Source organism: Myxine glutinosa, chromosome 5 (genome assembly GCF_964187855.1).
Source record: "Myxine glutinosa chromosome 5, kmMyxGlut1.1, whole genome shotgun sequence".
NCBI lineage: Eukaryota > Metazoa > Chordata > Myxini > Myxiniformes > Myxinidae > Myxine > Myxine glutinosa.
This window is the reverse complement of record NC_136265.1, coordinates 207066845-207094562: the sequence shown is the minus strand read 5'-3', so window position 1 is coordinate 207094562 and position 27718 is coordinate 207066845. Positions and strand designations below refer to the sequence as shown.

The 27718-nt window shown below is 43.6% G+C and overlaps 1 protein-coding gene across 2 annotated transcripts in view; it reads right to left on the bottom strand.

Annotated features, from left to right (window-relative positions):
* The window catches only part of ABCC10 (ATP binding cassette subfamily C member 10), a 71414-nt gene that overhangs the window by 6870 nt on the left and 36826 nt on the right, over positions 1-27718 (bottom strand). For both annotated transcript variants that reach the window (XM_078779406.1, XM_068115006.2), the window contains exons 15-19: positions 6812-6965; positions 3198-3541; positions 2735-2904; positions 1752-1912; positions 755-1008 (exon numbers count right to left, since the gene is read on the bottom strand). In XM_078779406.1, the coding sequence (XP_078635532.1) occupies positions 755-1008; positions 1752-1912; positions 2735-2904; positions 3198-3541; positions 6812-6965 (1083 nt within the window). The remainder of the gene's footprint in view (positions 1-754; positions 1009-1751; positions 1913-2734; positions 2905-3197; positions 3542-6811; positions 6966-27718) is intronic.

Sequence of the window (27718 nt, the reverse complement as noted above, 5' to 3'; positions counted from 1 at the left end):
CGTTGAAGCTGAAGGGAAAGGTGTATGCTGCATGTGTGAGAAGTGTTATGATTTATGGGAGCGAGAAATGGGTCATGAACGTAGAGCAGTAACGAAGGCTGGAAAGGGTGGAAATGCGAATGGTTCGGTGGATGTGCGGAGTATCGTTGAGAGAGAGGAAGACAAATGATGAATTGCGAAAAATGATGGGAATAGAGCCTGTGATTGATGCTGTGAAGAGGAACAGGTTGAGATGGTTTGGTCATGTGTTGAGGAAGGATGAGAGTGACTGGTTGAGAAGAGTGATGGAAATGAATGTAGAAGGAAGTAGAGGACGGGGAAGACCGAGAAAGACTTGGCTAAAGATGGTGCAAGAAGAAATGCGGGCAAGGGGGTTAACAAGGAGAGATGCAGAAAATAGGGCAAGATGGAGAAGATTGTCATGGGGACCGCAAGGCTAACCCCCGCTCTGGCAGGGAAAATGGCCTTAAAATGCATGTTGTGTTGTTGTTGTATACAATGTTCATTATACAGAGCTGTTAGCTTGCATCACTTAATGCCGAATGTTGCCAAACACTAAACAATGCATTTGGTAAACGTGTGAAGACAAAAACACTGATGAAATCAGAATTATAGGAAGAAATAAATAATTCCAGTGGGAAGTAACATCCGCCATTTTACAGATAAGCTCCGTGTATCCATCAAATTATTTGAAGGCCCAATAGGTACATCTTTCATACAACTTTAAAACTTAGTTTACACAATTACAACCAACCTTAACTCGGATACGTCCATTGTCGCAATATCAATTCCATCGACGTAGATGCTTCCAATGTGTGACTCCACTATTCGGAAGAGCAGCAGGAAAAGGCTCGACTTCCCAGATCCTGTCCTGCCGACGATACCAATCTTTTCCCTTGGTCGGACGGAGAATGAAACCCCAGCCAGGGCGTAAGGGAGACCAGGGCGGTATTGGAAAGAAACGTCCCGAAACTCTAAAGATCCTCGAGTGGGCCATCCAAGGTCCACCTATATGAAAAGTGGAAACAGGGGGTTTTAAAGATTACAAAGTCAGGAAAGAGGAAGAGATGCAAGGAAATACTATACAAAGAAAAAATACCACACTATTGTTTTTTTGTATGCAAGATCGAGGCTCATGTAAGAGCTAACATTAATCACAAAACGACAAACTGCCACACACAACATAAGATAAAGGGAGCGGGAGACAAGATGGGGAGAGAGAGGGAAGCACACAAGTACAACATTTGAGAGCAAAGACATCGGGAGATCTGTGGGAGGGAGAGGGCTTGAAGGAAAGAAGTCGGAATTTCAAAAAAGTGGATCTGGGCTGAATTAACGGGGCTAGAAAAGATCAAGGTTTTGGATGGGGGAATAGAAGATAAGAGATGGTGGTGAACAGCTGTTTTAAAGACCTGGAGGGAGGAGTGGGATTGAAGAGCGTGAGGGAGTTTGTTCCAGAGGCGGGAGAAATTTGATCCGTTATGTCTAAGCCACATCTACCCTCCGTAATCCATTGGTGATTTTACAATACAACTTAGGCCAAGGAACATTTTACAGTAGGAATTGGTGACACACAATTACCTACTCGGTAAAAACACACCATGGGGTATTTAACGTCCACAAGGCAACACCACATTGGATGTCCGAATTTACAGCCTCGTACCTTGACTGCTCCCAGATGCCACGCCCTGAGGAACGCACCAAAGCAGCAGTTTTTAGTAAAGGCAGACACCATTGGTGATAGCACTGACCTGAACGAGGGCCCCTCGTGGTTCCTGGGGGATCTTTGTGGTGTACTCCTCCGTACGCTCCACGCTCACCATCTGCATCTCGGTCTGCGTGAAGCTCGACACGAGGCCCGAAAGCAGTGAGGTAATGCTCAGTGCATATGAGATCGAGAGGCCGACGAGGCCTGGTGGTGTAGGGAGAGGAGATGGGGATCGTGTATGGAAGGAAGGTAAAAAGCCGAGCCTATAATCACCTTATCCTAACCTTTCCTCCCTATCCTTAGCTTATCCTCCCTAACTTATCCTTTGCTCCCTTCGGCCTGTCCTTCACCTTCTGTCTCCTCCAATCTGCTTGGAGGACAGCAATCCATAATCTTTCCCAGTTGGCGCCTTCTTCCACGCGCGCAGTCAGCGTAGCTCTCGACAGAATCCCGTCATCTCCCAGTCGAGGTTGTGGCATCCCAGAAAATCATCTTGGGCCTGGTCCTGTTCCTAGGATACATTGATAAGCTCTCATGCTCTGGAAAACCCACTATATTTTATAACCCTGCCCCCTCCACTCCCCATCTCTGCAGGTTGCTATTTCCTTCCCTCTTCGGTCATTCATCACATAATTGCAACCTTTGTTGTCCTAACATCCGTGCAATGCGACTCCCTCCGTCTCTATTGTTTTTCCATATTTTAGCTTTGTTTTTGGGGTTTTTCGTACAAATTCCAGATTCATGGAAGAGCAAAGCTTAACAAACACAATTTGCTGGACATAACTTTAAAGGTATCAAGGCTTCCTCATAAAATAGGAATATGCTACACTACAAAGTTCAAATGTGGGGTTACATCAAAGCGGGGTTGTATCAAAGTGGGGTTGTATCAATGTGGGGTTGTATCAAAGCGGGGTTGTATCAAAGCGGGGTTGTATCAAAGCGGGGTTGTATCAATGTGGGGTTGTATCAATGTGGTGTTACATCAAAGGGGGGTTGTATCAAAGTGGGGTTGCCCACGAGCTTCACCTGGGTTCGCAACGCGGACTTGATGCTGCACGATGGCGAGAAGGGACACGGCCGTCAACATAGAAACCCCGATCATTTGGAGTCTTATGTCCAACCATTGGGCAGCTGCCAATGCGGCGAAGCGGCACCGCTGATTCACCTCCAGCAGGCCTTCATTCTCCTCCATGAACCTGTGGTTTTTAAAATTCATTTCTTAGCAGTTTGTCAAGTTTAAAATGAGCAGAGAATCCCCCACCCTTATTGCACCAACTTTTTGTGCTCGGGTTGTTGTCGAGATCAAAACGGTTCAGACATTCAAAGTCAGTCTTGCCGCTCAAGGTGTTCTCCACCATGGGGTATCTCACAAAACATCACCTACATTTATTCAACCTCGTTTGAAGGTCTAAATTTGTTGTCCCTAGTCGGGAAAGTAAATAACTCCCTTCCGATTCATACCGAGTCACGAGCGCAGGTATTCACTCACCGCCGTTGTGCTCTTAGGGCACGGATAACGGCCAGGCCCATGATCGACTCGGAGAAGTGCGAGTAGAGAGGAGAGAGCGTCACGCTGCATAGACGTTTGAGCTCACGAGAGGCAAAGCGGTACAACCGCTGCGTGTACAGGTATGCTCCGGCCAGCGGGAGCAGAACGAGGCTCATCCAAGGCAGGCCGACGCACATGATGATGACAGAGCCGAGCAGGCCGTACAGTTGGGCCAGGAAAATGTTCAAGATGAAGGGCAGAGCGTCATCCACGGTGAATAGATCCGAGCACAAGCGATTGAGGATGCGGCCCCTCGGTGTGACGTCGTGGAAAGACACGGGAGCCTAGACAGTTGGTAGAACAACGGTGGTTGTGAGCAAGGTGAGCTCACGCCACAGCGGAAACGACAATGCACCTCAAAATATGCATATTCGTTACATTGGTGAAATCACAATGTTTGTCTTTTTTTTTTTTTTTACAACATTCAAGACTCGCAGTGGAGCTGGCTGTGACACACACACACACACACACACACACACACACACACACACACACACACACACACACACACACACACACACACACACACACACACACACACACACACACACACACCCCTTGGTCACTTCCCAGGGTACTCTGGGTACCAACGACGTCACAACAATGGCTCCCGCCTTTCTCACTGCACTCAGTGGGGGTATTTCATGAGGAGGAATTTCCTCCTCCCCATAAATGACAACCTATGGCGATTGTCCATGCTCTTAGCCTTTTAAAATGGTGAACACCAAAGCAAGGAAGCATCATGTGCCGTTTTTAAAGCCTTTGGTATTACTCGGTCAGGGTTTGCACCACCGACCGCTCACTCGCGGTGGGCACTAACCATTACATCACCGAGCTTTGCACAGATGTGGAGCTTGAATTTTCATTTGTCTGGTGTTTGGTATGTCTGGTATGTCTGGTATTACATCCTTTTCCTGGTTGTGGATGTGGATGTAATATCAACAAGTGCATTGCTCAAGTGAATCCAAAGAGTTCACAGGGCAACATCAAAACCGTATTTTAATAAATAAATAAATCAGGTGGAATGAATTGAGGAAAGCTCAACCTTAATGGTTGTTGTAATTTGTGTGAAGCTGGTCAACAATAAAAATAGGGCAGAACAGTTTTTTTGGCCAAAGGTCAGCAACCACTTCAAATTTCTAAAATCTTAAATTTTCATTTCATTGACTTGGAATTTGAATGGGATTTTCATATCAGCGAACTGAATTCAACCACCAACTATTTTTGAGTTCAGCTTAGGCCAAAACGTCAACATAGGCCAAAGGTCAACTATTTCAAATTTCTAAAATCCTCAATTTTCATCTGATCGACTTGAAAACTGAATAGGATTTTCATATCAGCTTACTGAAACCAACCACCAACTATTTTTGAGGTCAACATCGGCTAAAAGGTCAACGTAGGCCAAATTTCAAAAATTGTCAATTTTAATCGGATCAAGTTAAACTTTGAAGACCATTTGCATATCAGGTCACTGAATTCAATCACTAATTACTTTTGAGGTCTAAAGGATGCGCTACTGAGTGCCATTCTACTTTGTTCTGTTTTGCCAAGTGTCGCTCTATGAGTGATTTTTCATTATTCTGTCTGTTTGTCTGTCACTCACCTACAGGTCACAATTCTAAACCGATAGTCATGAAACTTCACCAAATTGTAGAGGTCGTCACAATTTGAAGCCTATTGGTTTTGAGGTCCAAGGTCATCTGGAGATTAAAATTCTAAAATCGCCATTTTTCATCCGATAGACTTGAAAATTTAACAGCATTTGTATATTGAGTCACTAAATTGGGAAACCAACTATTTGAGGTCAAAAGGTCAACTCAATGAAAGGAGACCCAGGAGGACCCCACTGCTGCTGAGGCAGAGACAAAATAAAGCCCGACTGGAGTTTGCCAAAACACACCGGACAAGCCAAAATCCTTCTGGGAGAATGTCCTGTGGCCAGATGAGACCAAATTAGAGCTTTTTGGTAAAGCACATCATCTCTATGTTTACAGAAAACAAAATGAAGCCTTCAAAGAAAAGAACACCTTCCCTACAGTCAAACATGGAGAAGGTTCAGTGATGTTTTGGGGTTGCTGTGCTGCCTCTGGCACTGGGTACCTTGAATGTGTGCATGGCATGAAATCAGGAGATTACCCAGGTATTTTGGAGTGCAATGTTCAACCCAGTGTCAGAAAGCTGGGTCTCCGTCAAAGGTCATGGGTCTTGCAGCAGGATAAAAACACTTTAATAAATAGCACCGCAAAGCGGGCGTAACCCCTCAGCCCATGCATGGTGGAAACCAATTTCAAGATGGCTGTCGTGGCGGCCATATTGAAAATCGCAGCACGCCCATTTTCGAAAGGAACCTTCCTCGACTCAACCCCAACACACACTGCAAAAATGGATTTAATCGGACGAGCCGTTCTCCTTGAAATTGACGGAAACCAAAAGTTGACGGACGTCCGTGACGACAATACCCCTTAGCCCAATTTGGGCTGAGGGGTGAAAAGCACCCAGAAATGGTTCAAGATAAACGCTGGACTGTTCTGACTGGCCAGCAATGAGTCCAGATCTAAATCCCATTGAACACCTGTGGGGAGATCTGAAAACAGCAGTTGGGAGAAGGCACCCTTCAAATCTGGGAGAACTGGAGCAGTTTGCACAAGAAGAGTGTGGGCCAAACTGCCAGTGGAGAGGTGTCGGAAGCTCATTCATGGCTATAGGAAGCGCTTGACTGCAGTTATTTTGTCCAAAGGCCGTGCTACAAAATATTAAGTCGAGGATGTCAATAATTTTGTCAATGCCATTTCTTTTTATTTTTCCTGATTTAAAAGGATATATTAAGTTCTGAATCAAAAATAAAGGTTCTGTAATATTAACAGTGAAATAAAGAATTGTGGAGACCAAATACTTTTGTCAATTTCAATTTCTTTTTAGATAAAATTGTGAGTTTTTTTTTTTTAAGTGCAAGGGTGCCAATATTTTTGGCCACGGCTGTAATTGGGGGGGACAGAGCATGCAGAGGGCAGAGGATACAAGACCAAAGATGATGCAGAAGAAGACAGAGACCAGTGATCTGTCGCGATGGTGAAGTGATAGCCCCATGGTGAGAGATTCCAATGATCTACGACAGGTGTGGGTGTGGTCCTCCAGTTGGCTGACCAATAGGTGCACATTTCAAAAATTGTCCATCAAGTTCCCCATCCAAAGTCATGATCTTTTCTACACCTGTTAAACCACCCCCCACCCTCCGAAAACTTTGCTTATGTATCCATGTTGTCCGCCTCACCGTTCTCCCCTACCCTCATTGTTCACTGCATCTAGTGTTTGTCCGTCTCTGTCTACCTTCTCCCTCCACCATGCTATTGGTGTTTCCCTTTTCTCCTGCTGTTCCCGTTGTTATGTTGTGATCTGTTCGGTATCCTAGCTCTTCCATGAGCCTAAACCATGTATATAAATATATATATAAATGGAGCCAAAAGATATGAATAAAAAGAAACGAGAACAAAAGGTGCCATTTGACTCAAGGAAATCCTCAAGACTGGGGGCCCAATAAAGGCCCCGTCACATACCTGAAGAATGCTGAACATAAGTTCGTTGTGGATAACTGACGCGGCACATACACCACCGTATGCAAAGGAGAATGCACGCAGCAAGGTAAGGCAGCTGTTAGCTCCAGCTAGGCCACAGTAAATAGCCAGATAAAACTGCACGTCCACTGTATGACTGTGTAGAGGAGAAAATATGAGGGAGGGAAAGAATGAAGAGAACATTGGTCGCAATACAAAGAGGAAGAGAGTGCGATCTTGTTTTAAAAAGACAACAACTTAACAATGTTTATACATCATCAAATTATATCTCACCTGTAACCGGCAGAATAAATCAATCGATCATCTCTCAGCATCAACTGCCCCAGCTGGGACTAGGATTATATATAGAGATATCATCGTAATGAGAATTACCCAAAGAGTCAAAAAGAGCTCCGCACGAGCAAGCTTGTCGCCATCCTCCCCAACACGAAATGTACACACATTTTCACTTAAAAGGTACACAATGTACATTTACTCCAGGTACGGATGTGAAGTGTACAGTGTAATTACGTGATGCACAGTGCAGACCCAATACTGTGTATGATACGTTGCTCGAGTAGGGCCTGTGTTGTGCACAGTTTACTGTGCACAGTTATGGAGGGGTTCAAGTAGTAGGGAATGGGGTTTCTAAAACACACCCAATTTTACATTGAAGTGAATGGGAAAAAGGAAAAAGGTGAATGGAAAAAACACCCCCATAACTCTTAAAAATTCCTCCTATTTCTCCCTCTTCCCCTAGTATACCAACGAATATTTATTCACAAGCCACGCCCACTTCTTCCATTATTCCATTGATCATACAATAAAAATCCATCTATTTATTCCACTTTCAAATAAGCCAATTATTAAATATTAAATCCTCAATAAACCAACTATTACAAACCACACCCACTTTTTGATAAACCACGCCCACTATTTTCAAAACATCCAAATACCGAATTCCATTGATCATACCCTAAAAATCCTCCTATTTCTCCCACTTCCTCCAAGCCCTTTGTTGGTTCTAAAACACCCATAACCCTCCTATTTCTCCCATATTTTCTTTGAACTCGTATAAAGCGCCAATGAATATTTGTCGATTCGAAAACACTCGTACCACTCCATTTTCTCTTATATTTTCTTTTAACTCATTTAAAGAGCCAATTAATATTTGACTATGCTCTATTTTAGGGAATAACTTAATTTTCTTCTTAAACTCATCACCATCGAGTATATTGATAAATAGTACGTTTGAACTTGGTTCTTGGTTCAAGTATCTTTGATTAGAGTTCAATATTTTTCCCTTAATAAATGAGTCATTATTCAGTTGAAGATTTTGGGGATCATGATAGTGATGATCGTATCTCTATTGGAACAGAAGACAGCTATGATACTGAGAGTTTGTGTTCAAACAATAGTTATGAAAGTAGTTTTATACAGACTTGGCATTTAATATGGAATATTTTTTTTTCTTGACTTGGGTTTACTTTCTTAACTCAGTATATCAATCTGGTGAGTTTCTTTTACACTTTGGTGATTTATTTGTTAAAAGAACCATGTCACTGATTGTCTTTCGCAGCAAGAAGTCAATAACAGGATAATATCACAGGTGGCGTGACAAAATGTAAGGACAGGTACATTTGACGATTGGCTTCACAATCGTGTATATAAGGGTTGTTGCATTCTGTATTAGTGGAAAACAACTGCTGCACGTCTACAAAAGTTATTGCCGTTTCCTCTGGAGATGGTCCGTCAACTCGACAATGCTGTTTGTCATGGAGTGGTGGCTTTACGAAATTCTGGCATGAAACAGCGTGCTATTGCTCGGCAGTATGGCATCACCCCTATGGGCTGTTCTCCCCTATGGGCCGTTGCTCCTGCCTCACACCTAGCTCGGCTTCACGCTGTTGAAACCAAAGCTTTCAGAATTATTGGAATCTCCCGCGATGAAGCTATCTCTGAGGGCCTTTCACTCACTCACCGCAGGCAGGTAGGTGGTCTTTCTGTCTTCTACCGACTCCTCTCCGGCCTTGCACCCCCAGCTCTCTCTGTGCTCTGTCCCCCAAATATTCCTACAGGTCGCACAAGATCTGCCAGCAACCCTCTGATGGTTAAACTGCCGAAATCTCGGCTCTCCGCTCACCTTCACTCTTTCATTCCTCTTTTCTCCCGCCTCTGGAACAAACTCCCTCACTCCCTTCAATCCCACTCCTCCCTCCAGGTCTTTAAAACAGCTGTTCACCACCATCTCTTATCTTCCCCCATCCAAAACCTTGATCTTTTCTACCCCCGCTAATTCACCCCAGATCCACCTTGTTTGAAATTCCAACTTCTTTCCTGGAAGTCCTGGCAGTGTCCATATGTTTTATACCTCTCCCACTGCCCCCTTCCCACGCCCCCCCCCCCCCAAAGCCCTCGCCCTCTCTCAGATCTCTCGATGTCTCCATGTCTCTCGGTCCCTGCTCTCAAATGTTGTGTTTGTGTCCTTCCCCCTCTCTCCCCATCTTGTCTACCGCTCCCTATGTTATATGTTTTATGTGTCGGTTTGTCTTTCTGTGTGTTCATGTGATTAATGTTCGCTCTTTCACGAGCCTCGATATTGTATACAAAAAAAAAAAAAAAAAAAAAAAAAAAAAAAAAAAAAAACTCAAGGTCAGGTGTCAAAGATCCTGAAACGACAGGCTCAGAGGGGTGTCCCTACTCCAATACCGAGGCCAGGACGTCCCCGCAGAACCACAAGGAGAGATGATCGCCAGCTGCACCGGTTAGTCCGCAATGGCCGTACCAAGTCAGCTAATCGGCTTCGGGCTGAGTGGCAGCAACTGACAAATGTGCCTGTATCCAGAAGGCTAGTCAACCAACGACTGGTTCAAGCAGGCTATCGTGCCAGGCGTCCCCTGAGAAAGCCACGCCTGACCAGACAACACCGCCAGCGTCGATTGCAGTGGGCCAGAGAGCACCGTCAATGGCAGCCAGGACACTGGAATCACGTGACCTTCAGTGACGAGTCTAGATTTCTGGTCTATCGTCAAGATGGCCGCAACCGAGTGCACAGACAAGTGCATGAAGCCTACAACGAAGATTGTATTGTGCCAAGAGTCCAAGCTGGAGGTGGTGGGGTGACCGTTTGGGCTGCTTTTCATGCAGGGGGCAAAACTGACCTGGTTGTTCTGAATGGAAACCTGAACCAGTTCAAGTACAGGGCCATTCTGGAAGAAACATTGCTTCCATTTGCTCGTGCAGCCTTTCGAGGAAACTTTGTCTTCCAAGATGACAATGCACGGCCTCATCGTGCTCGCATGATCCAACATTTTCTTGCTGACCGTGGTGTCGAGCATATGGAGTGGCCTGCCATGTCCCCGGATATGAATCCGATAGAGAACTTGTGGGCAGAATTAACGCGTCAAAATCGACAACTTGGACCAGCAGCCTGCCTCTGTGCGTGAATTGCAGCAGGCTATTGTCACTGCATGGCAAGCGATTCCTGTCCAAACCTTGGCAAATCTCGTGAACAGCATGCCTCGACGTGTACGTGCTCTCCTGAATGCTCGTGGGGGTTACACGAAGTACTGAACTGTAATTTTACTGTCCGTAATCCCAGTCATAATTTAACTTTTGTTTTTGTTGAATTTTTTTTTGGCTAATGTGCAAAATAAAGAGATACGTCTGGAAAACGTACAGAAGTTTAACACAGTACTGTCCGTGAATCGAGTTCGAAATCAGTTTACATCACTTTCAAGGATCAATTTATTTACTTCAAAATGTCAAATGCGGTTTTTGTTTCTTTTAAAGGTCACATTAACAAAATCTAGAATAATTTCAACATAATTCTAATGAACTTTTGGTTCTAAGCCATCTTGAAAAGTAAGTTCACCCCTACAAAAAAATATTCCATATTAAATGCCAAGTCTGCAGATGATGATGATTATGAAAGCACCGATTATAGTGAAGATGAAATTTATTTCAAGTAAAGTTTTACTATACAAGTATGATGAATCTAAATGATATACCAGATGTTGAACCTCTTGAATCCCCCGACACTCCCTGCGATAAATTAGAGGATTGTCCTGCGTGTAATGGTGTGGGATTATGATTTCAGATGTAAATTAGATTATGAGTTTAGAGTAAAACTCTTGTAATAGAGTGGTGGAAGAAGAAATGTGGGGAAGGGGGTTAACAAGGGGAGATTTTTTTTTTTTTTTGTATACAAGATCGAGGCTCGTGAAAGAGCTAACATTAATCACACAGAAAGACAAACCGACACATAAAACATATAACATGGGGAGCGGCAGACAAGATGGGGCGAGAGGGGGAGGAACACAAACACAACATCTGAGAGCAGGGACATAGAGAGCATCTGTGGGAGGGAGAGGGCTTTGGGGGGTGAGGCATGGGAAGGGGGGGGGGGGGGGGGGGGTGGGAGAGGTATAAAACATATGGACACTGCCGGGACTTCCAGGAAAGAAGTTGGAATTTCAAACAAGGTGGATCTGGGGTGAATTAGTGGGGGTAGAAAAGATCAATGTTTTGGATGGGGAAAGATGAGAGATGGTCGTGAACAGCTGTTTTAAAGACCTGGAGGGAGGAGTGGGATTGAAGGGAGTGTGGGAGTTTGTTCCAGAGGCGGGAGAAAAGAGGAATGAAAGAGTGAAGGTGAGCAGAGAGCCGAGATTTCGGCAGTTTAACCATCAGAGGGTTGCTGGCAGATCTTGTGCGACCTGTAGGAATATTTGGGGGACAAAGCACAGAGAGAGAGAGAGCTGGGGGAGCAAGGCCGGAGAGGAGTCGGTAGAAGACAGAAAGACCACCTTTAGACCACCTTGTCTGTAGAAGACAGAAAGGCACAGAGAGATGCAGAAAATAGGGCAAAATGGAGAAGATTGTCATGGGGACCGCAAGGCTAACCCCCGCTCTAGCAGGGAAAATGGCCTTAAAATGCCAGTTGTTGTTTGTTGCAATAGAGTGGGATTAAACACAGAGACAAAAGCCTACAAACAATGTATATTTTGTGATTATCTTCTAATTAATGATGAAAAATATATATGAAAAGGAACATAACTTTTAAAATTACACCAAAAATGGTATTTTTATTTTTATTTTTTTTGTATACTGAATCGAGGCTCGTGAAAGAGCTAACATTTACTTCACAAACAAATCAACCAGACAAACAAAATATATAAAAAGAGGGAGCGGAAGACAAGATGGGGAGAGAAGGGGAAGCACACAAACATAACATTTGAGAGCAGGGAGAAGTGTGGGAGGGAGAGGGCTTGGGGGGAGGAGGCGTGGGAAGGGTGGGGGGGGGGGGGGGGGGGAGAAGTATAAAACACAAGGACACCAAGGACTTCCAGGACAGAAGTTGGTATTTCAAAAAAGTGGATTTGGGGTGAAATTAGCGGGGGGAGAAAACATCATGGTTTTGGATGGGGGAAGATAAGAGATGGTGGTGAACAGCTGTTTTAAAGACCTGGAGGGTGGAGTGGGATTGAAGAGAGTGAGGGAGTTTGTTCAAGAGGCGGGAGAAAAGAGGAATGAAGGAGCGAAGGTGAGCAGAGAGTCTTGATTTTGGCAGTTTAACCATAAGAGGGTTGCAGGCAGATCTTGTGCGACCTGTCGGAATATTTGTGGACAGAGCCCAGAGAGAGCTGGGGGGGCAAGGCCAGAGAGGAGTCGGTAGAAGACGGAAAGACCACCAACCTGCCTGCGGTGAGTGAGTGAAAGGCCCTTGGAGTTAGCTTCATCGCGGGAGATTCCAATGATTCTGAATGCTTGGGTTTCAACAGCGTGAAGACGAGCTAGGTGTGAGGCAGGAGCACCAGCCCAGAGGGGAGAGCAGTATTCCATTGAGCTGCGGATGAAAGCCTTGTATGTGGTGAGGAGCTTAGGTGTGCCAAGGAAGGACTTCGCACGACGGAGGATGCCCAGTCGGCGACTGGCTTTGGAGGCCAGATTTGAAATGTGGTTTTCCCAGGAAAGATCATGGCAGATAGTGAGACCCAAAAGCTTGAGTGACAGAACTTGGAGAGGATTATTCAGAAAGTGGATGGGAGGGTTGTCCAGTCGGTCTTTTCGGAGAGACATCGTATGAGTGTGAGATTTGTCAGGATTGAAAGACATGTTCCACTTGTTTTCCCAGTCTGTGATTTTGTCCAGGTCTGCAGAGAGTGAGGAGGCTGCAGACTGCCGATCTGAGGGATGAAGAATGGAGCGACAGAGAGTAGAGTCATCAGCAAAGAGATAGAGAGGATTTTCAAGAGAGTCAGAGAGATCATTGATGAAGACCAGAAAAAGCACAGGGCCCAGAACACTGCCTTGGGGAACTCCAGCCTGAACAGGAAGAGGAGATGAGAGAAACCCATTCAGGGCCACACGTTGACTACGACTGGAGAGGACGTCCGCCAGCCATGCGTGGAGATTTCCATGGATACCAAAAGAGGAGAGTTTGGTGAGCAGAGCGCGGTGCCAGACCGTATCGAAGGCACGTGATATGTCAAGGGAGACAGCTCTAATTTCCTGTTTGGCATTGAGGACCTCCATCCATTGTTGAGAAAGCAGAAGCAGCATGTCCAGAGTAGAGTGACCAGGTCTGAAACCAAATTGATGATCAGAGATCAAGCCATTGGAGAAGAGGAAAGATTTCATATCTGAAGCAATGATAGATTCCATGACTTTTCTGATAATTGGGAGAAGGCTGATCGGTCTGTAGTTGCTGGGATCTGTTTTTGCACCTTTTTTGTGCAAAGCGGTGATGTTGGCAGATTTCCAAGCAGATGGCAGATGACCTTGAGCAAAAGAGAGGGTGAAGAGAACAGAGAGAGGGAGTGAAAGAGCGGAAGAACAGGATTTTAGGACCCGTGGGCTGATGCCGTCAGGTCCAGTTGCAGAATCAGAGTCGAGGGTTGACAGAAACTTTTCCACCTTGTCAGAAGGAAAGGACACAGAGTCCAGGAGCAGCTGGGTACGACTGGGTACGGTGGGTACAGAGATGGATGGGTTTGGGACACAAGATTTAGAGGCAAACACAGAGTTGAGGCATTCAGCTTTTTCACGTGCGGAGTCAGCCGTGTGGCCGTTTGAGGTGAGGGAGGGGATGGAGGAGGAACAAACACCAGAAACAGATTTGACTAGACGCCACTAGGATTTGGAAGAGGGAGACAGATAAGAGAGTTCGGTCCTGAGAACCGAGAGATATTGTTTCCTGGCTCTCCTCAGAGTGGACACACACTTGTTTCGGGCTTTGTGAAAGGAAATGAGATTTCCTTCCGTTGGATTTGCTTTCCAGGAGACGAAAGCAAGTTGTTTTTGGGCAATAGCCTCACCACAAGATTCCGTGTACCATGGATGGGAGGAAGGGTATGACAACTGAAGACGAGATGGGATAAATCTGTGCATGAGAGAGAGCAATTTACTTTGGAAGAATTCCCAGGATGAGTTGATGTCAGAGGCGGTCGAGATGGGAGACCAGTCCAGATGATTGATGGCTGCTTGAAGACCGTGCCAGTTGGCCTGATTGAAATGCCAGACTCGTCTACGCTGAGGAGGCTCTTTGAGAATGGTCAGGGAGATGTCCACTTTAACAAGCAAATGATCAGATGAGCCGATTGGAGCAGAAGAAGAGCAGCAGACATTTTCAGGGAAGTTAGTCATAACCAGGTCCAGAAGAGAAGATGCTCCGTTGACTGAGATCCAGGTCGGGAAATTGACAGATTGTGTCAGTCCCAGTGAGTCACAGAAGTCCTTTGCTGAAGAGCCATGGTTGGTGAGAGAGGTACCCACACCCAGCCAACTGGCATGGTGACAATTGAAATCACCACATATGAGGAAGAGAGAGTTGGGATGGGTAGATAGAAGTTGGTCCATATTATCAGACAGCAAGATGTGGATGGAGTCATCACTGTTTGGTGGACAGTACAACACACTTATGAACAAAAGGTGGGAGCGAAGGGGAAGCTGTAGCCAAAGGTATTCCTGGGGGTGAGGTGGAGAGAGGGCAGTGCAGGGCGAGTGAGGAAGAGAGTTTTTTTATAAAGATAGCAACCCCACCTCCAGGACGAGGCTCAGGCCTATCATACCGGAGGAGGGAGTAACCTGGGAGAGATAACAAGGAACGAGAGACATCATGAAGGAGGAAAGTTTCTGTTAAGCAGATCACGTCTGGTTTGTCAGAAGCAACCTGTATGGAGAGATCAGTCAAGTTTGAGCGAAGGCCCCGGATGTTTGAGGTCCATACTGTTAAAGAAGAGGAAGGGGGAGCATCGGATACAGAACAGGGGGGGGGGGAGCGGTAGGGTAAGATGTGGAAGAGGAGGAAGAGGTAGGGAGAGCTGTTGAAGGTGTGTCAGAGATTTCAGAATAGCTTGGAGAAAGGGAAGAATGGGGTGCACAAAAGATTTGATGGTGATTGGGTGAGGCACAGTGAGGTGTTATTTTAGGAGGGGGAAGAGTGAGGCAGAAGGTTGAGGGAGATGAAGGTGAAAGTTGAAAGGGGGAAGAAGTGGGGAGGACGCTTTGAGGAGGAGGGGTGAGAGGGGAGTCTAGGAGGGGAGGAGTGAGAGAGGGTCTCGGAGGGGAGGGGTGTGGGGGGAGTTTAGGAGGGAAGGGGCAAGGGGGGAGATTTGAAAGGGATGGGGGATGGGGAAGATTTGGAGGGGAGGGGCAAGGGGGAAGATTTGAAAGCGATGGGTGATGGGGATGATTTGGAGGGGAGGGGCAAGGGGGTAGATTTAGAGGGGAGGGGTGATGGGGAAGTTTTGGAGGGGAGGGGTGACGGGGAAGTTTTGGAGGGAAGGGGTGATGGGGAAGATTTGGAGGGGAGGGGCAAGGGGGAATATTTGAAAGAGATGGGTGATGGGGAAGATTTGGAGGGGAGGGGCAAGGGGGTCGATTTGGAGGGGAGGGGTGATGGGGAAATTTTGAAGGGGAGGGGTGATGGGGAATTTTGGAGGGAAGGGGTGATGGGAAGATTTGGAGGGGAGGGGTGAGATTGGATTTTGAAAAGTGTACGATTAATGGGAAACGAACATTTATTGCAAAATGAGTTTCTTGAGACCTTCGAGTCAAAAATACGTTTGAGGATGCTGAAGGATGGGTGGAGTGCTGGAGAGTTTAGGGAATGTATGAAAGAGGCACTGAAAGAGATGGAATTTTTTTTTGGAATGAATAGATTTGGTGAGCAAGTCAAAATCATCCTTTAATATAAGAAGAAAAAGGTGTTATCGTATACGACAGAATACAGTTCTTCAGGGGACAGTTTAAACATTTTTTAACAACTTGATCACGTGATCACGAACAACGTGGTCGAAGAATGAACGAACAAATAAGAACGAACAAACGGATAAGAACAGAGAAGGAAATATTTTTATGGTTTTTTTTTTTTTGAGTTGAGATTTTAAAACAAGGAAGTATGGGGTGAAAAGACCGTGAAAAACAGAGACCGAAAGTAATTGCAGCGCAATCGAAGAACCGCTGAGACAAAAACAAAGCCTCAAGCCAAGGTCGGACACGGTAGCCTACTACACTTGGCCTCAGAATACGGGACACGAACTAACCGACGATTCTGTACACAGGTATGAAAAACCAACACCGAGAATCCTATTAAAGACACACCAATCGTTACACACACCGAAAGAAAGATACAGTTTCGACAAAAACACAATTGTGGAAAAATTACTCAACTTCGAAAGCGTGCGCGCATGGACAGCTTTGAAGAGACGTGACCTCCAATCTTGCGCATTTGCAGAGAGGTTACTTTACAAGATTAATAATATAAATGAACATTTATTTTTGTGATGAAGTCAAACATTTATTTAAAGAAGACTTTCACACGGCTATTGGTCTTTATGATGTTGAGGATGCTCCTTTCCTTACAACGGAAGAGATTGATAAAAATTAGGGTAATGTTTAATTGTTTGATGTTATTTGCTATTCACGATTGTCATTTTTCGGGAAATATCAACACAAGACATTAGAGAAATAAAATAATGGATTACCTTAAAATTAAACCTGAACTCACGATAAAACAGAGTTTCTAAAAAAAGCCTGAAAAATTAGATGACTTGTTTTCCAAATATATTAATGAATGATTTTTTTACCCATTTGGGAAAATAAGATAAAATTTTACAACCATAAAAATCTTCCAAATTCATTAAGATGTCTAATAGTTGGTTCAAGTGGATGTGGGAAAACCTGTTTGCTTTTAAAGATGCTCCTTACTCCTAACTTTTTAGATTATGATAATTTAATAATTTTCACAAAGTCAAGTTTTCAACCCGAGTATCAACATGGGGGTCTTCAAAAAGAAGATATAATCGGTTTCTTTAAATTTCAAAACGAACTAAATGATTACAGCATTGAAGATATAATACAACTATTTTGTGATACATAGAAATGTAAAAATAAATCAAAACCCATAACTTGTATTCTCAGTGATAATATGGATGATATACCTTCACCCCAAGATTTAGATAAATCAAAAAAGAATCTCGTCATCTTTGATGATTGTGTTAATGAGAGAAACCAAACGGTTATGGATAGCGACTACACAAGAGGGAGGCATTCTTCTTGTAATTGTATTTATCTCAGTCAATCATACTTTCAACTCAATCCGTCGTTCAATAAGAAACAATGCCAACACTTTTATTTTAATTAAGTTAAATTCAATAGATGTAAATAATTTTTGGGGAGACAATTGTTCTACATTTTGTAGTAAAAAGGAATTTGACGATTATATGAAGCACACGACCGGAAGATATAAATATATTGTTGTGAAACACAATGAGATACTAAATGATATTTTTCAATAAATAAATACAAACAATGCCTGCACAAGAAAGAGCAAGAAGGTTTAAGGTGTATCAGGAGTTAGTTTCAAAAGTTGTAAAGCAACAGGAAAACATGAAGAAGAAATGCAGCCAGAAATTAATGGTTGAAGAAGCATTTGAAAGAAAACAAGTGAAAATTTTAAAACCACTTTTAAAAACTAACCAACAAAAATGATGGATGTTTCTACAATTCCTGTAATAGAATATACTCCTAAAAAACTTCAAATGTTAGATGATTTTAGTCAAATGACGGAGCAAGAATTAGAGGATATAGGAGAATTAGAATGTGATGATGAAGGATTATTCCAACAACTGGAAAAGGTAAAACAACCTCCTGATTATATTTTGAAGGCTATTCAAAACAATGAATATTCAGCAGATTAAAGAACCATAGCAAGTCTCATTCCAAGAGGAGAACCAGCAATGTTCGATCATGTTAAAGAAAAGGTATTAATACATAATAATGAATTGATATTCTTAGGTTCTGCCTGACCATCTCTGAAAATTAACCCCAAGATGAATGTTTCTTCTTACTAAATTTGGTCTTCATCTACTAAAATCAACATATTATGACAATCCATTAAATATAAAAAATGAGGATGACAGAGCATATATTAATTTGCTAAACTCACTTGATTATTGAGTTTCTGTTGTTGGTAAAAAAGGAAGAATGAGAAGGAAAAACATATTATTGAGGCTTTAAGTAGGCTTGGTTCAGGTGTTAGTTTTCTTCATAATAATTGACAAATTGAATTGACATCATAAAATGTGTTAATGACCCATCACAATTAGTTAATAGACTATTATTGCTGTTAGGTAGTAAGAAGGCTGGAAACAACAATTTTTTTAATGAAGCCTCAGCCATTTTAGACCAGTTGATGAAGATGAAAATAATTACTAAATGTCAATACAAAGATATTTTTTGCCATTAAGTAGGATGAGAAGCACAATCCTTTGTTTTAATTTCACAACAAGTGATCACACGTTTTCATTCCCATACCCACTACAACTCGACTCCACCAAAGAATATGAGGCATCGTTATCGTCTATGGAAACTTACAATACCCTTTTTAATATCACGGCGAAAAATAAGTTGTTATAATTCAGGAAGCTGATATAAAACTATAACAGTTTCACCCAGAGCATACGAGATTTCCCAAATATCTTCTGAAATTTCTCACCTTATGAAAGAACAAGGTGATGGACCAAAAAATATTGTTATAGATGTTCAAAAACACTTCAAAATTGACTATTAGGCTTAAATATAATTATAAAGTTGATTTCACGATTGATAATTCATTTAGAAAGTTATTGGGTTTCTCCTCAAAAAAGATTGAAACTAATGGGACGTTTTACAGTGATAATGTTATTCAAATATCCTCCGGTATAAATTCGGTTTTAATTCATTGTGATTTGATTGATGGTGCTTATAATGATGGAACAAAAACAAATACAATATTTTCTTTCAGCGCATACTCCACCCCGATTGGTTACAAATTCAATATAGAACCGAAAAATCTTGTCTACCGACCCGTGTCAGGAAAACCATTTATAAAGTAAATTTTACGATAACCGACCAAGATAATCGTATGATTTCCTTTAATGGAGAAATTATATCCATCAGAATTCACCGACGTGAAGATTTCCAATAAATAAATATGATGGTTATTGTGAGGAAACACAAGTTTTTTTTTTTTTTTGTTTTTTTTTGTATACAAGATCGAGGCTCGTGAAAGAGCTAACATTAATCACACAAAAAGACAAACCGACACACAAAACACAAAAAACAAGGGGAGCGGCAGACAAGATGGGGAGAGAGGGGGAAGGACACAAAAGAGAGGGGGAAGAGGGGGAAGGACACAAACACAACATTTGAGAGCAGGGACATCGGGAGGACTTGGGGGGAGGTGGGAAAGGAATAAAACATATGAACACTGCAAGGACTCTGGGGTGAATTACCGGGGGTAGAAAAGATCAAGGTTTTCGATGGGGGAAGATAAGAGATGGTGGTGAACAGCTGTTTTAAAGACCTGGAGGGAGGAGTGGGATTGAAGGGAGTGGGGGAGTTTGTTCCAGAGGCGGGAGAAAAGGGGAATGAAAGAGTGAAGGTGAGCAGAGAGCCTAGACTTTGGCAGTTTAACCATAAGAGGGTTGCAGGCAGATCTTGTGCGACCTGAAGGAATATTGGGGGGACAGAGCACAGAGAGAGCTGGGGGAGCAAGGCCGGAGAGGAGTCGGTAGAAGACAGAAAGACCACCAACCTGCCTGCGGTGAGTGAGTGAAAGGCCCTCGGTGTTGACTACATCGCAGGAGATTCCAATGATTCTGAAAGCTTTGGCCTCAACAGCGTGAAGCCGAGCAAGGTGTGAGGCAGGAGCACCAGCCCAGAGGGGGGAACAGTTTTCCATTGAGTATATTGGGAAAATTGGGAAAATTTTCCCAATTTGGAAAATATTAAATAATTATGAAAGATGGGGATGGGATGTTCCTTTCACCGTACTATAAGGGTGAAGGTATATTTCTCGGTAGAGGATACTATAAACCTAAGAGACAACGGGGTGTAAGACATCAATTTAGAAATAAAGGAGATGGAATAATTGATACTCTTATGGGTATTAGTTCAACCATTCTTAAACATAAAGACCGAATTGGTTCAACTGCTTCTGCCGTGGGAAATGTAGCAGGTGCTATAAAGAGTATAAAAGATGCTCAAAAGGAGTCTCATAAATTACAAGCAATCAAAGAAATTAAAAAATGGCAAAACTCAACTATCTCCACAAGAACGGCAAAAAATACTTCAAATTATTGGGTCAGGGTTTCAAAAGTTTTAACATCTTTTTTTTCTTTTTTTTTACTAAATAAATACAAGTATGGAAGCAATTGATCGTATCTTTGATTTGGATGATACGATTATCATCTCAAACTCTACTAAAAAGGAAGACTATTTTAAGGCATCTCGCGAGATCTTGGAGACGGCATTAGGGATTCTCGAAGCTCCACACGGTCTCCACGTTTTCAAAGTTAAGTCTGTTCACAATTGTATTTTGTCGAAACTGTATTTATCTTTCGGTGTGTGAAGTTATAGTGTGCACCTTGGAAGTTTCTTGGTGTTTATCTTTCATAAATTAATCGTCTGTTTGCCGCGTCGCGAGCAAGGCCTTTGCCGCGTCGCGAGCGATTTGAAATCGAAGTTAAGTAATTGTTCCCATTTGTATTTTGTTATAACTGTATTTATTTTATGGTGTGTGTACGTATATTGTGTCCCGAGAAAGATTTTCGGTGCAAATCTTTCATACCTGTATTGAAAATCATGTTAATTCGTGTCGTGTCTTGAGGCCTTGTACAGTGTACAACCTTGAGGCTTTGTTTTTCTCCCAGCGGTCCGTCGTTGGTGATCCAATAACTTTCGTTCTCTGTTTTCCCAGTCTTTTCACCCCATAGCCTACTTCATTGTGTAAATCTCAACTCAAAAGAACAAAAAAAAAACATTTCCTTCTCTGTTCTTATTCTTTGTTCTCATTCGTTGATTCATTCGTATTCGTTCGTTCGTTCTTCGACCACGTGTTTCTCCCCCATTTCCCCAGATAGTTTTCACTGTGATTAACCTTCAATGTTTACACTTTCCCCTCAAGTTCTGTATTCCATCATATATTATAACACCTTTTCCTTCTTCTTCTTTAAAAGGCTGCTTTCGACTTGCTCACCAAATCTATTCATCCCAAAAAAAAATTCCATCTCCGATAGTGCCTTTTTTCTACATTCCCTAAACTCTCCTGCACTCCATCCTCCATCCAGCGTCCTTAAACGTATTTTTAACTCGAAGGTCACAAGAAACTCATTTTGCAATAAATGTTCGTTTCCCATTAATCGTACACTTTCTAAAATCCAATCTCACCCCTCCCCTCCAAATCTTCCCCATAAACCCTCCCCTCCAAATCTTCCCCATCACCCATCCCTTTCAAATCTTCCCCCTTTCCCCTCCCCTCCTAATCCTCCCCATCACCCATCCCTTTCAAATCTCCCCCCTTGCCCCCTCCCTCCTAAACTACCCCCTCACCCCTCCCCTCCAAGACTCCCCCTTGCCCCTCCCCTCCTAGACTCCTCCCTCACCCCTCCCCTCCAAATCTCCCCCATATCCCATCCCTTTCAAATCCCTCCCCTTGTCCCTTCCCTCCCAAACTCCCCCCTCACCCCTCCCCTTCAAATCTCCCCACCCTCATTTCTTCTCAATTTCCCCCCTCTCACTCCCCCTCCTCAAAGCGTCCTCCCCGCTTCTTCCCCCTTCCAACTCTCACCTCCATCTCCCACAACCTTCTGCCTCGCTCTTCCCCCTCCTCAAATAACACCTCATTGTGCCTCACCCAATCATCATCAAACCTTTTGTCCGCCCCATCCATCCCTTTCTCCGAGCTATTCTGAAATCTCTGACACACCTTCAACAGCTCTCCCTACCTCTTCCACCTCTTCCACATCTTACCCTACCCCTCCTCCCCCTGTTCTGTATCCGATGCTCCCCCTTCCTCTTCATTAACGGTATGGACCTCAAACATCCGGGGCCTTCGTTCAAACTTAACTGATCTCTCCATACAGGTTGCTTCTGTCAAACCAGACGTGATCTGCTTAACAGAAACTTTCCTCCTTCATGATGTCTCTGATTCCTTAGTATCTCTCCCGGGTTACTCCCTCCTCCGGTATGATAGACCTGAGCCTCGTCCTGGAGGTGGGGTTGCTATCTTTATCAAAAACTCTCTTCCTCACGCACCCTGCACTGCACTCTCTCCACCTCACCCCCAGGAATACGTCTGGCTACGGCTTCCCCTTCGCTCCCACCTCTTGTTCATATGTGTGTTGTACCGTCCACCAAACAGTGATGACTCCATCTACATCTCACTGTCTGATAATATGGACCAACTTCTATCTACTCATCCCAACTCTCTCTTCCTCATATGTGGTGATTTCAATTGTCACCATGCCAGTTGGCTGGGTGTGGGTACCTCTCTCACCAGCCATGGCTCCTCAGCAAAGGATTTCTGCGACTCACTGGGACTGACACAATCTGTCAATTTCCCGACCCGGATCTCAGTCAACGGAGCATCTTCTCTTCTGGACTTGGTTATGACTAACTTCCCTGAAAATGTCTGCTGCTCTTCTTCTGCTCCAATCGGATCATCTGATCATGTCCTTGTTAAAGTGGACATCTCTCTGACCATTCTCAGGGAGCCTGCTCAGCGTCGACGAGTCTGGCATTTCACTCGGGCCAACTGGCACGGTCTTCAAGCAGCCATCAATCATCTGGACTGGTCTCCCATCTCTACCACCTCTGACATCAACTCATCCTGGGAATTCTTCCAAAGTAAATTGCTCTCTCTCATGCACAGATTTATCCCATCTCGTCTTCAGTTGTCATACCCTTCCTCCCGTCCATGGTACACGGAATCTTGTGGTGAGGCTGTTGCCCAGAAACAACTTGCCTTCCTCTCCTGGAAAGCAAATCCAACAGAAGGAAATCTCATTTCCTTTCACAAAGCCCGAAACAAGTGTGTGTCCACCCTCAGGAGAGCCAGGAAACAATATCTCTCCGTTCTCAAGACCGAACTCTCTTATCTGTCTCCCTCTTCCAAATCCTGGTGGCGTCTGGTCAAATCTGTTTCTGGTGTTTGTTCCCCCTCCATCCCCTCCCTTACCTCAAACGGCTACACAGCTGACTCCGCACGTGAAAAAGCTGATGCCTCAACTCTGTGTTTGCCTCTAAATCTTGTGTCCCAAACCCATCCCTCTCTGTACCCACCATACCCAGTCGTACCCAGCTGCTCCTGGACTCCGTCCTTTCCTCGTCCTTTCCGACGTCCTTTCCTCCTGACAAGGTGGAAAAGTTTCTGTCAACCCTCGACTCTGATTCTGCAACTGGACCTGACGGCATCAGCCCAAGGGTCCTAAAATCCTGTTCTTCCGCTCTTTCACTCCCTCTCTCTGTTCTCTTCACCCTCTCTTTTGCTCAAGGTCAACTGCCATCTGCTTGGAAATCAGCCACCATCACCGCTTTGCACAAAAAAGGTGCAAAAACAGATCCTAGCAACTACAGACCAATCAGCCTTCTCCCAATTATCAGCAAAGTCATGGAATCCATCATTGCTTCAGATATGAAATCTTTCCTCTTCTCCAATGGCTTGATCTCTGATCATCAATTTGGTTTCAGACCAGGTCACTCGACTCTGGACATGCTGCTTCTGCTGTCTCAATAATGGATGGAGGTCCTCAATGCCAAACAGGAAATTAGAGCTGTCTCCCTCGACATATCACGTGCCTTCGATACGGTCTGGCACCCCGTTCTGCTCACCAAACTCTCCTCCTTTGGTATCCATGGAAATCTCCACGCATGGCTGGCGGACTTCCTCTCTAGTCGTCGTCAACGTGTGGCCCTGAATGGGTTTCTCTCATCTCCTCTTCCTGTTCAGGCTGGAGTTCCCCAAGGCAGTGTTCTGGGCCCTGTGCTTTTTCTGGTCTTCATCAATGATCTCTCTGATTCTCTTGAAAATCCTCTCTATTTCTTTGCTGATGACTCCACTCTCTGCCGCTCCATTCCTCATCCCTCAGATCGGCAGTCTGCAGCTTCCTCACTCTCTGCAGACCTGGACAAAATCACAGACTGGGCAAACAAGTGGAACATGTCTTTCAATCCTGACAAATCTCACACTCTTACGATGTCTCTCCGAAAAGACCGACTGGACAACCCTCCCATCTACTTTCTGAAAAATCCTCTCCAAGAAGTTCTGTCACTCAAGCTTTTGGGTCTCACTATCTGCCATGATCTTTCCTGGGAAAACCACATTTCCAAGCTGGCCTCCATTTCCAAGCTCGCCGACTGGGCATCCTCCGTCGTGTGAAGTCCTTCCTTGGCACACCTGAGCTCCTCACCACATACAAGGCTTTCATCCGCAGCTCAATGGAGTACTGCTCTCCCCTCTGGGCTGGTGCTCCTGCCTCACACCTAGCTCGTCTTCACGCTGTTGAAACCAAAGCGTTCAGAATCATTGGAATCTCCCGCGATGACGCTATCTCCGAGGGCCTTTCACTTAATCACCGCAGGCAGGTTGGTGGTCTTTCCGTCTTCTACCGACTCCTCTCCGGCCTTGCTCCCCCAGCTCTCTCTGGGCTCTGTCCCCCAAATATTCCTGCAGGTCGCACAAGATCTGCCTGCAACCCTCTTATGGTTAAACTGCCAAAATCAAGACTCTCTGCTCACCTTCACTCCTTCATTCCTCTTTCTCCCGCCTCTGGAACAAACTCCCTCACTCTCTTCAATCCCACTCCTCCCTCCAGGTCTTTAAAACGGCTGTTCACCACCATCTCTTATCTTCCCCAATCCAAAACCTTGATCTTTTCTACCCCCGCTAATTTCACCCCAAATCCACTTTTTTGAGGTGACTTTTGACTTTTTTCCTGGAAGTCCTTGGTGTCCTTGCGTTTTATACCTATCCTGCCTCCCCCTAGGCCCTCTCCCTCCAAAAACATCTCCCGATGTCCCTGCTCTCAAATGTTGTGTTTGTGTGCTTCCTCCCCTTCTCTCCCCATCTTGTCGACCGCTCCCCTTTTTATATACTTTGTTTGCTTGTTTCTTTGATTTGTTTGTTTGATAAATGTTAGCTCTTTCACGAGCCTCGACTCTGTACACAAAAAAAAAAAAAAGAAAGGTAATTGCTACAACAGGAACAGACTGGAATACAAACGGAACAAAAAGTTTTGAAATAAATCAACAAACTTACTTGAATCTAGCTGATAGTTTCTTGTTGTGTAAATTTAAATTCACCAAGGCTGCGAATAAAATGAATGCTACACTCGTAAATTATTTATTCTGGAAAATGTTTGATAGTGTTTGTTTGTATATTGGAACACAAGAGGTTGAAGCGATTGATTATGTCTATGCTACATCTGAAATGATGAAATTTACACTATATTCGAATAATGATAGAATGGGTAAGGGTTCTGCCGAAGGTTTTATTCCTGATATGGCAATGGGAACAAACGCAGACCCCGGTTACAATCAAAGAAAGGCAATGTATAACGATGATAAAAAAAGCAGAAGATAGTTTTCCCATAGCAGTTCCCCTTAAGGGTATATTTGGATTTTGTGATTATGATAAAGTTCTGTATCTTACTATAATGAATTCACCAAATGTCCGTCCGTCCATCTGTCTGTCTGTCTGTCTGTCTGTTCGAAAGTACCGTAAAAACTGCTGAACCGATTGCAAAGATATTTTGGGTGGATAATCCTGGGATCTCCAGGAGTAAAATAGGCTATTTCGTTTTCCCAATTTCAGCTTTGGTCTCCAGCATTCTCAGGTTTGGACTCCCGCATAACATTCGCGTTTGCATAACGTTCATTGTTCTCATTGTGACGATGTTGTTTTCCTGGGTGCGCGCACAAACGGCTGCACCGATCGCTGCACAGCTGCACCTGCCACGATCAGGACACGGGTTGAATCCTTGCTTGAGAGAATTCTAACCCATTTCAACTGAAGGAAACACTTATCGGGAGTACATACGACATAGCAATTGTGAACACGATTATCGATCATGATTCATGATCACGATCATCACGATCATAGTGTATCGATCACTGTGGGACATTTGGTGAATTATAGTAAGATACTGTTTAGATTTTGATGATTTACGTGTGAGATGATTCCACGGATGTTTATATGAATCGTTTAAAATAAAAAAAGCCTTCAATTTCTGATATTTTACCTTTTCATTTGGGCCTCACAATTGAAGCCCCGCCCACAGGGTGGGTACCATTGCTAACATTCGCGTTCGCAGAACGTTCATTGTGACGATGTTCTCATTGCAACGATGTTGTTTTCCCGGGTGCCGCACAAATGGCCGCACCGATCGAGATTTAACGGATGTTTATATAAATCGTTTAAAAGAAAAAAGCCTTCAATTTCTGATATCTAGCCTTTTCATTTAGGCCTCCCAATTGAAGCCCTGCCCATAGGGTGGGTACCGTTGCTTGTAGACTTAAAATTAGATTTCAACTACAAAGGAATAATAATGTGAATAAGATTGCTTTTTGGTGTTGCCAATGCTTTCGGTGATAATAATAAATTTGTTATTGATGAAATGTGTCGGTATATTAGCAAATATACTCCTAATCTTAAAACTGAAGAGATGTTGAATAAAAGACTTTACTCAAAGAAACCGCGAAATGTATCATACCTTAAAAGAAGATGCCAACACGTTAAATTGAATGAAACTACCTACACATGGAATTTTGGTGTTCTGGAAGGAAAGCCGCGATACCTATGGCTCATTTTTAGGAAACCAGATGGAGATGATGGTACTGATAAGAATAATGCGTCGAGTGATAATGCTAAGGTGAAACAACTTCGGGTTTCTCTGAATGGAACATTTTACCCATGAGATAGATTGGAAATTGATTGGAGGGAAAAAAATATATATATATTATGCTGAAGCATACAAGTCTTACCAAAAGGTGTGTGAAAGCAATTGTAATCAAGAGCCCATTTTGGATATGGTTGCGTTAAAACAAAACAAAAAAAACTATACCATCTACACAATTGACCTGAGCTCTCAAAAGGAAACTATAAAGTCTAATATAGTGGATACATCCCTATACATTGAAAGAGGGGAGAGTGAAGAAGTCGATACATATTGTTTGCTTTTGGAAGAAACAGAATTGCAGATTAATATAGATAATGGTGTTATGATTAATATCACAAAATTTTCTCATAAATAAATGAAGTAAAGAACCAACTGTGGTATGTATTTATCAAATCAATCTTAATAAACTATTATCTTGTATTCCAAATCAAAAGCCTTGTATTATTAATGTTAATACAATTCAAAGAAAAGGAGCAGTAAGAATTGATGTTTTACTCACAAGAGAGCAGGTGAAAACCTTGAATGATGCTGGCTCACTTAAAATTAAAATGACAAAACCTATGTTGAATAAATATTTAACAAGGGAAACGAGTGGAGGATTTCTCCCATTTCTAATTCCTTTATTTGCTGGTTTAAGTGCAGCGGGAGCATTGACGGGTGGTATTTCAGCGGCAGTAAAAACTGCTAA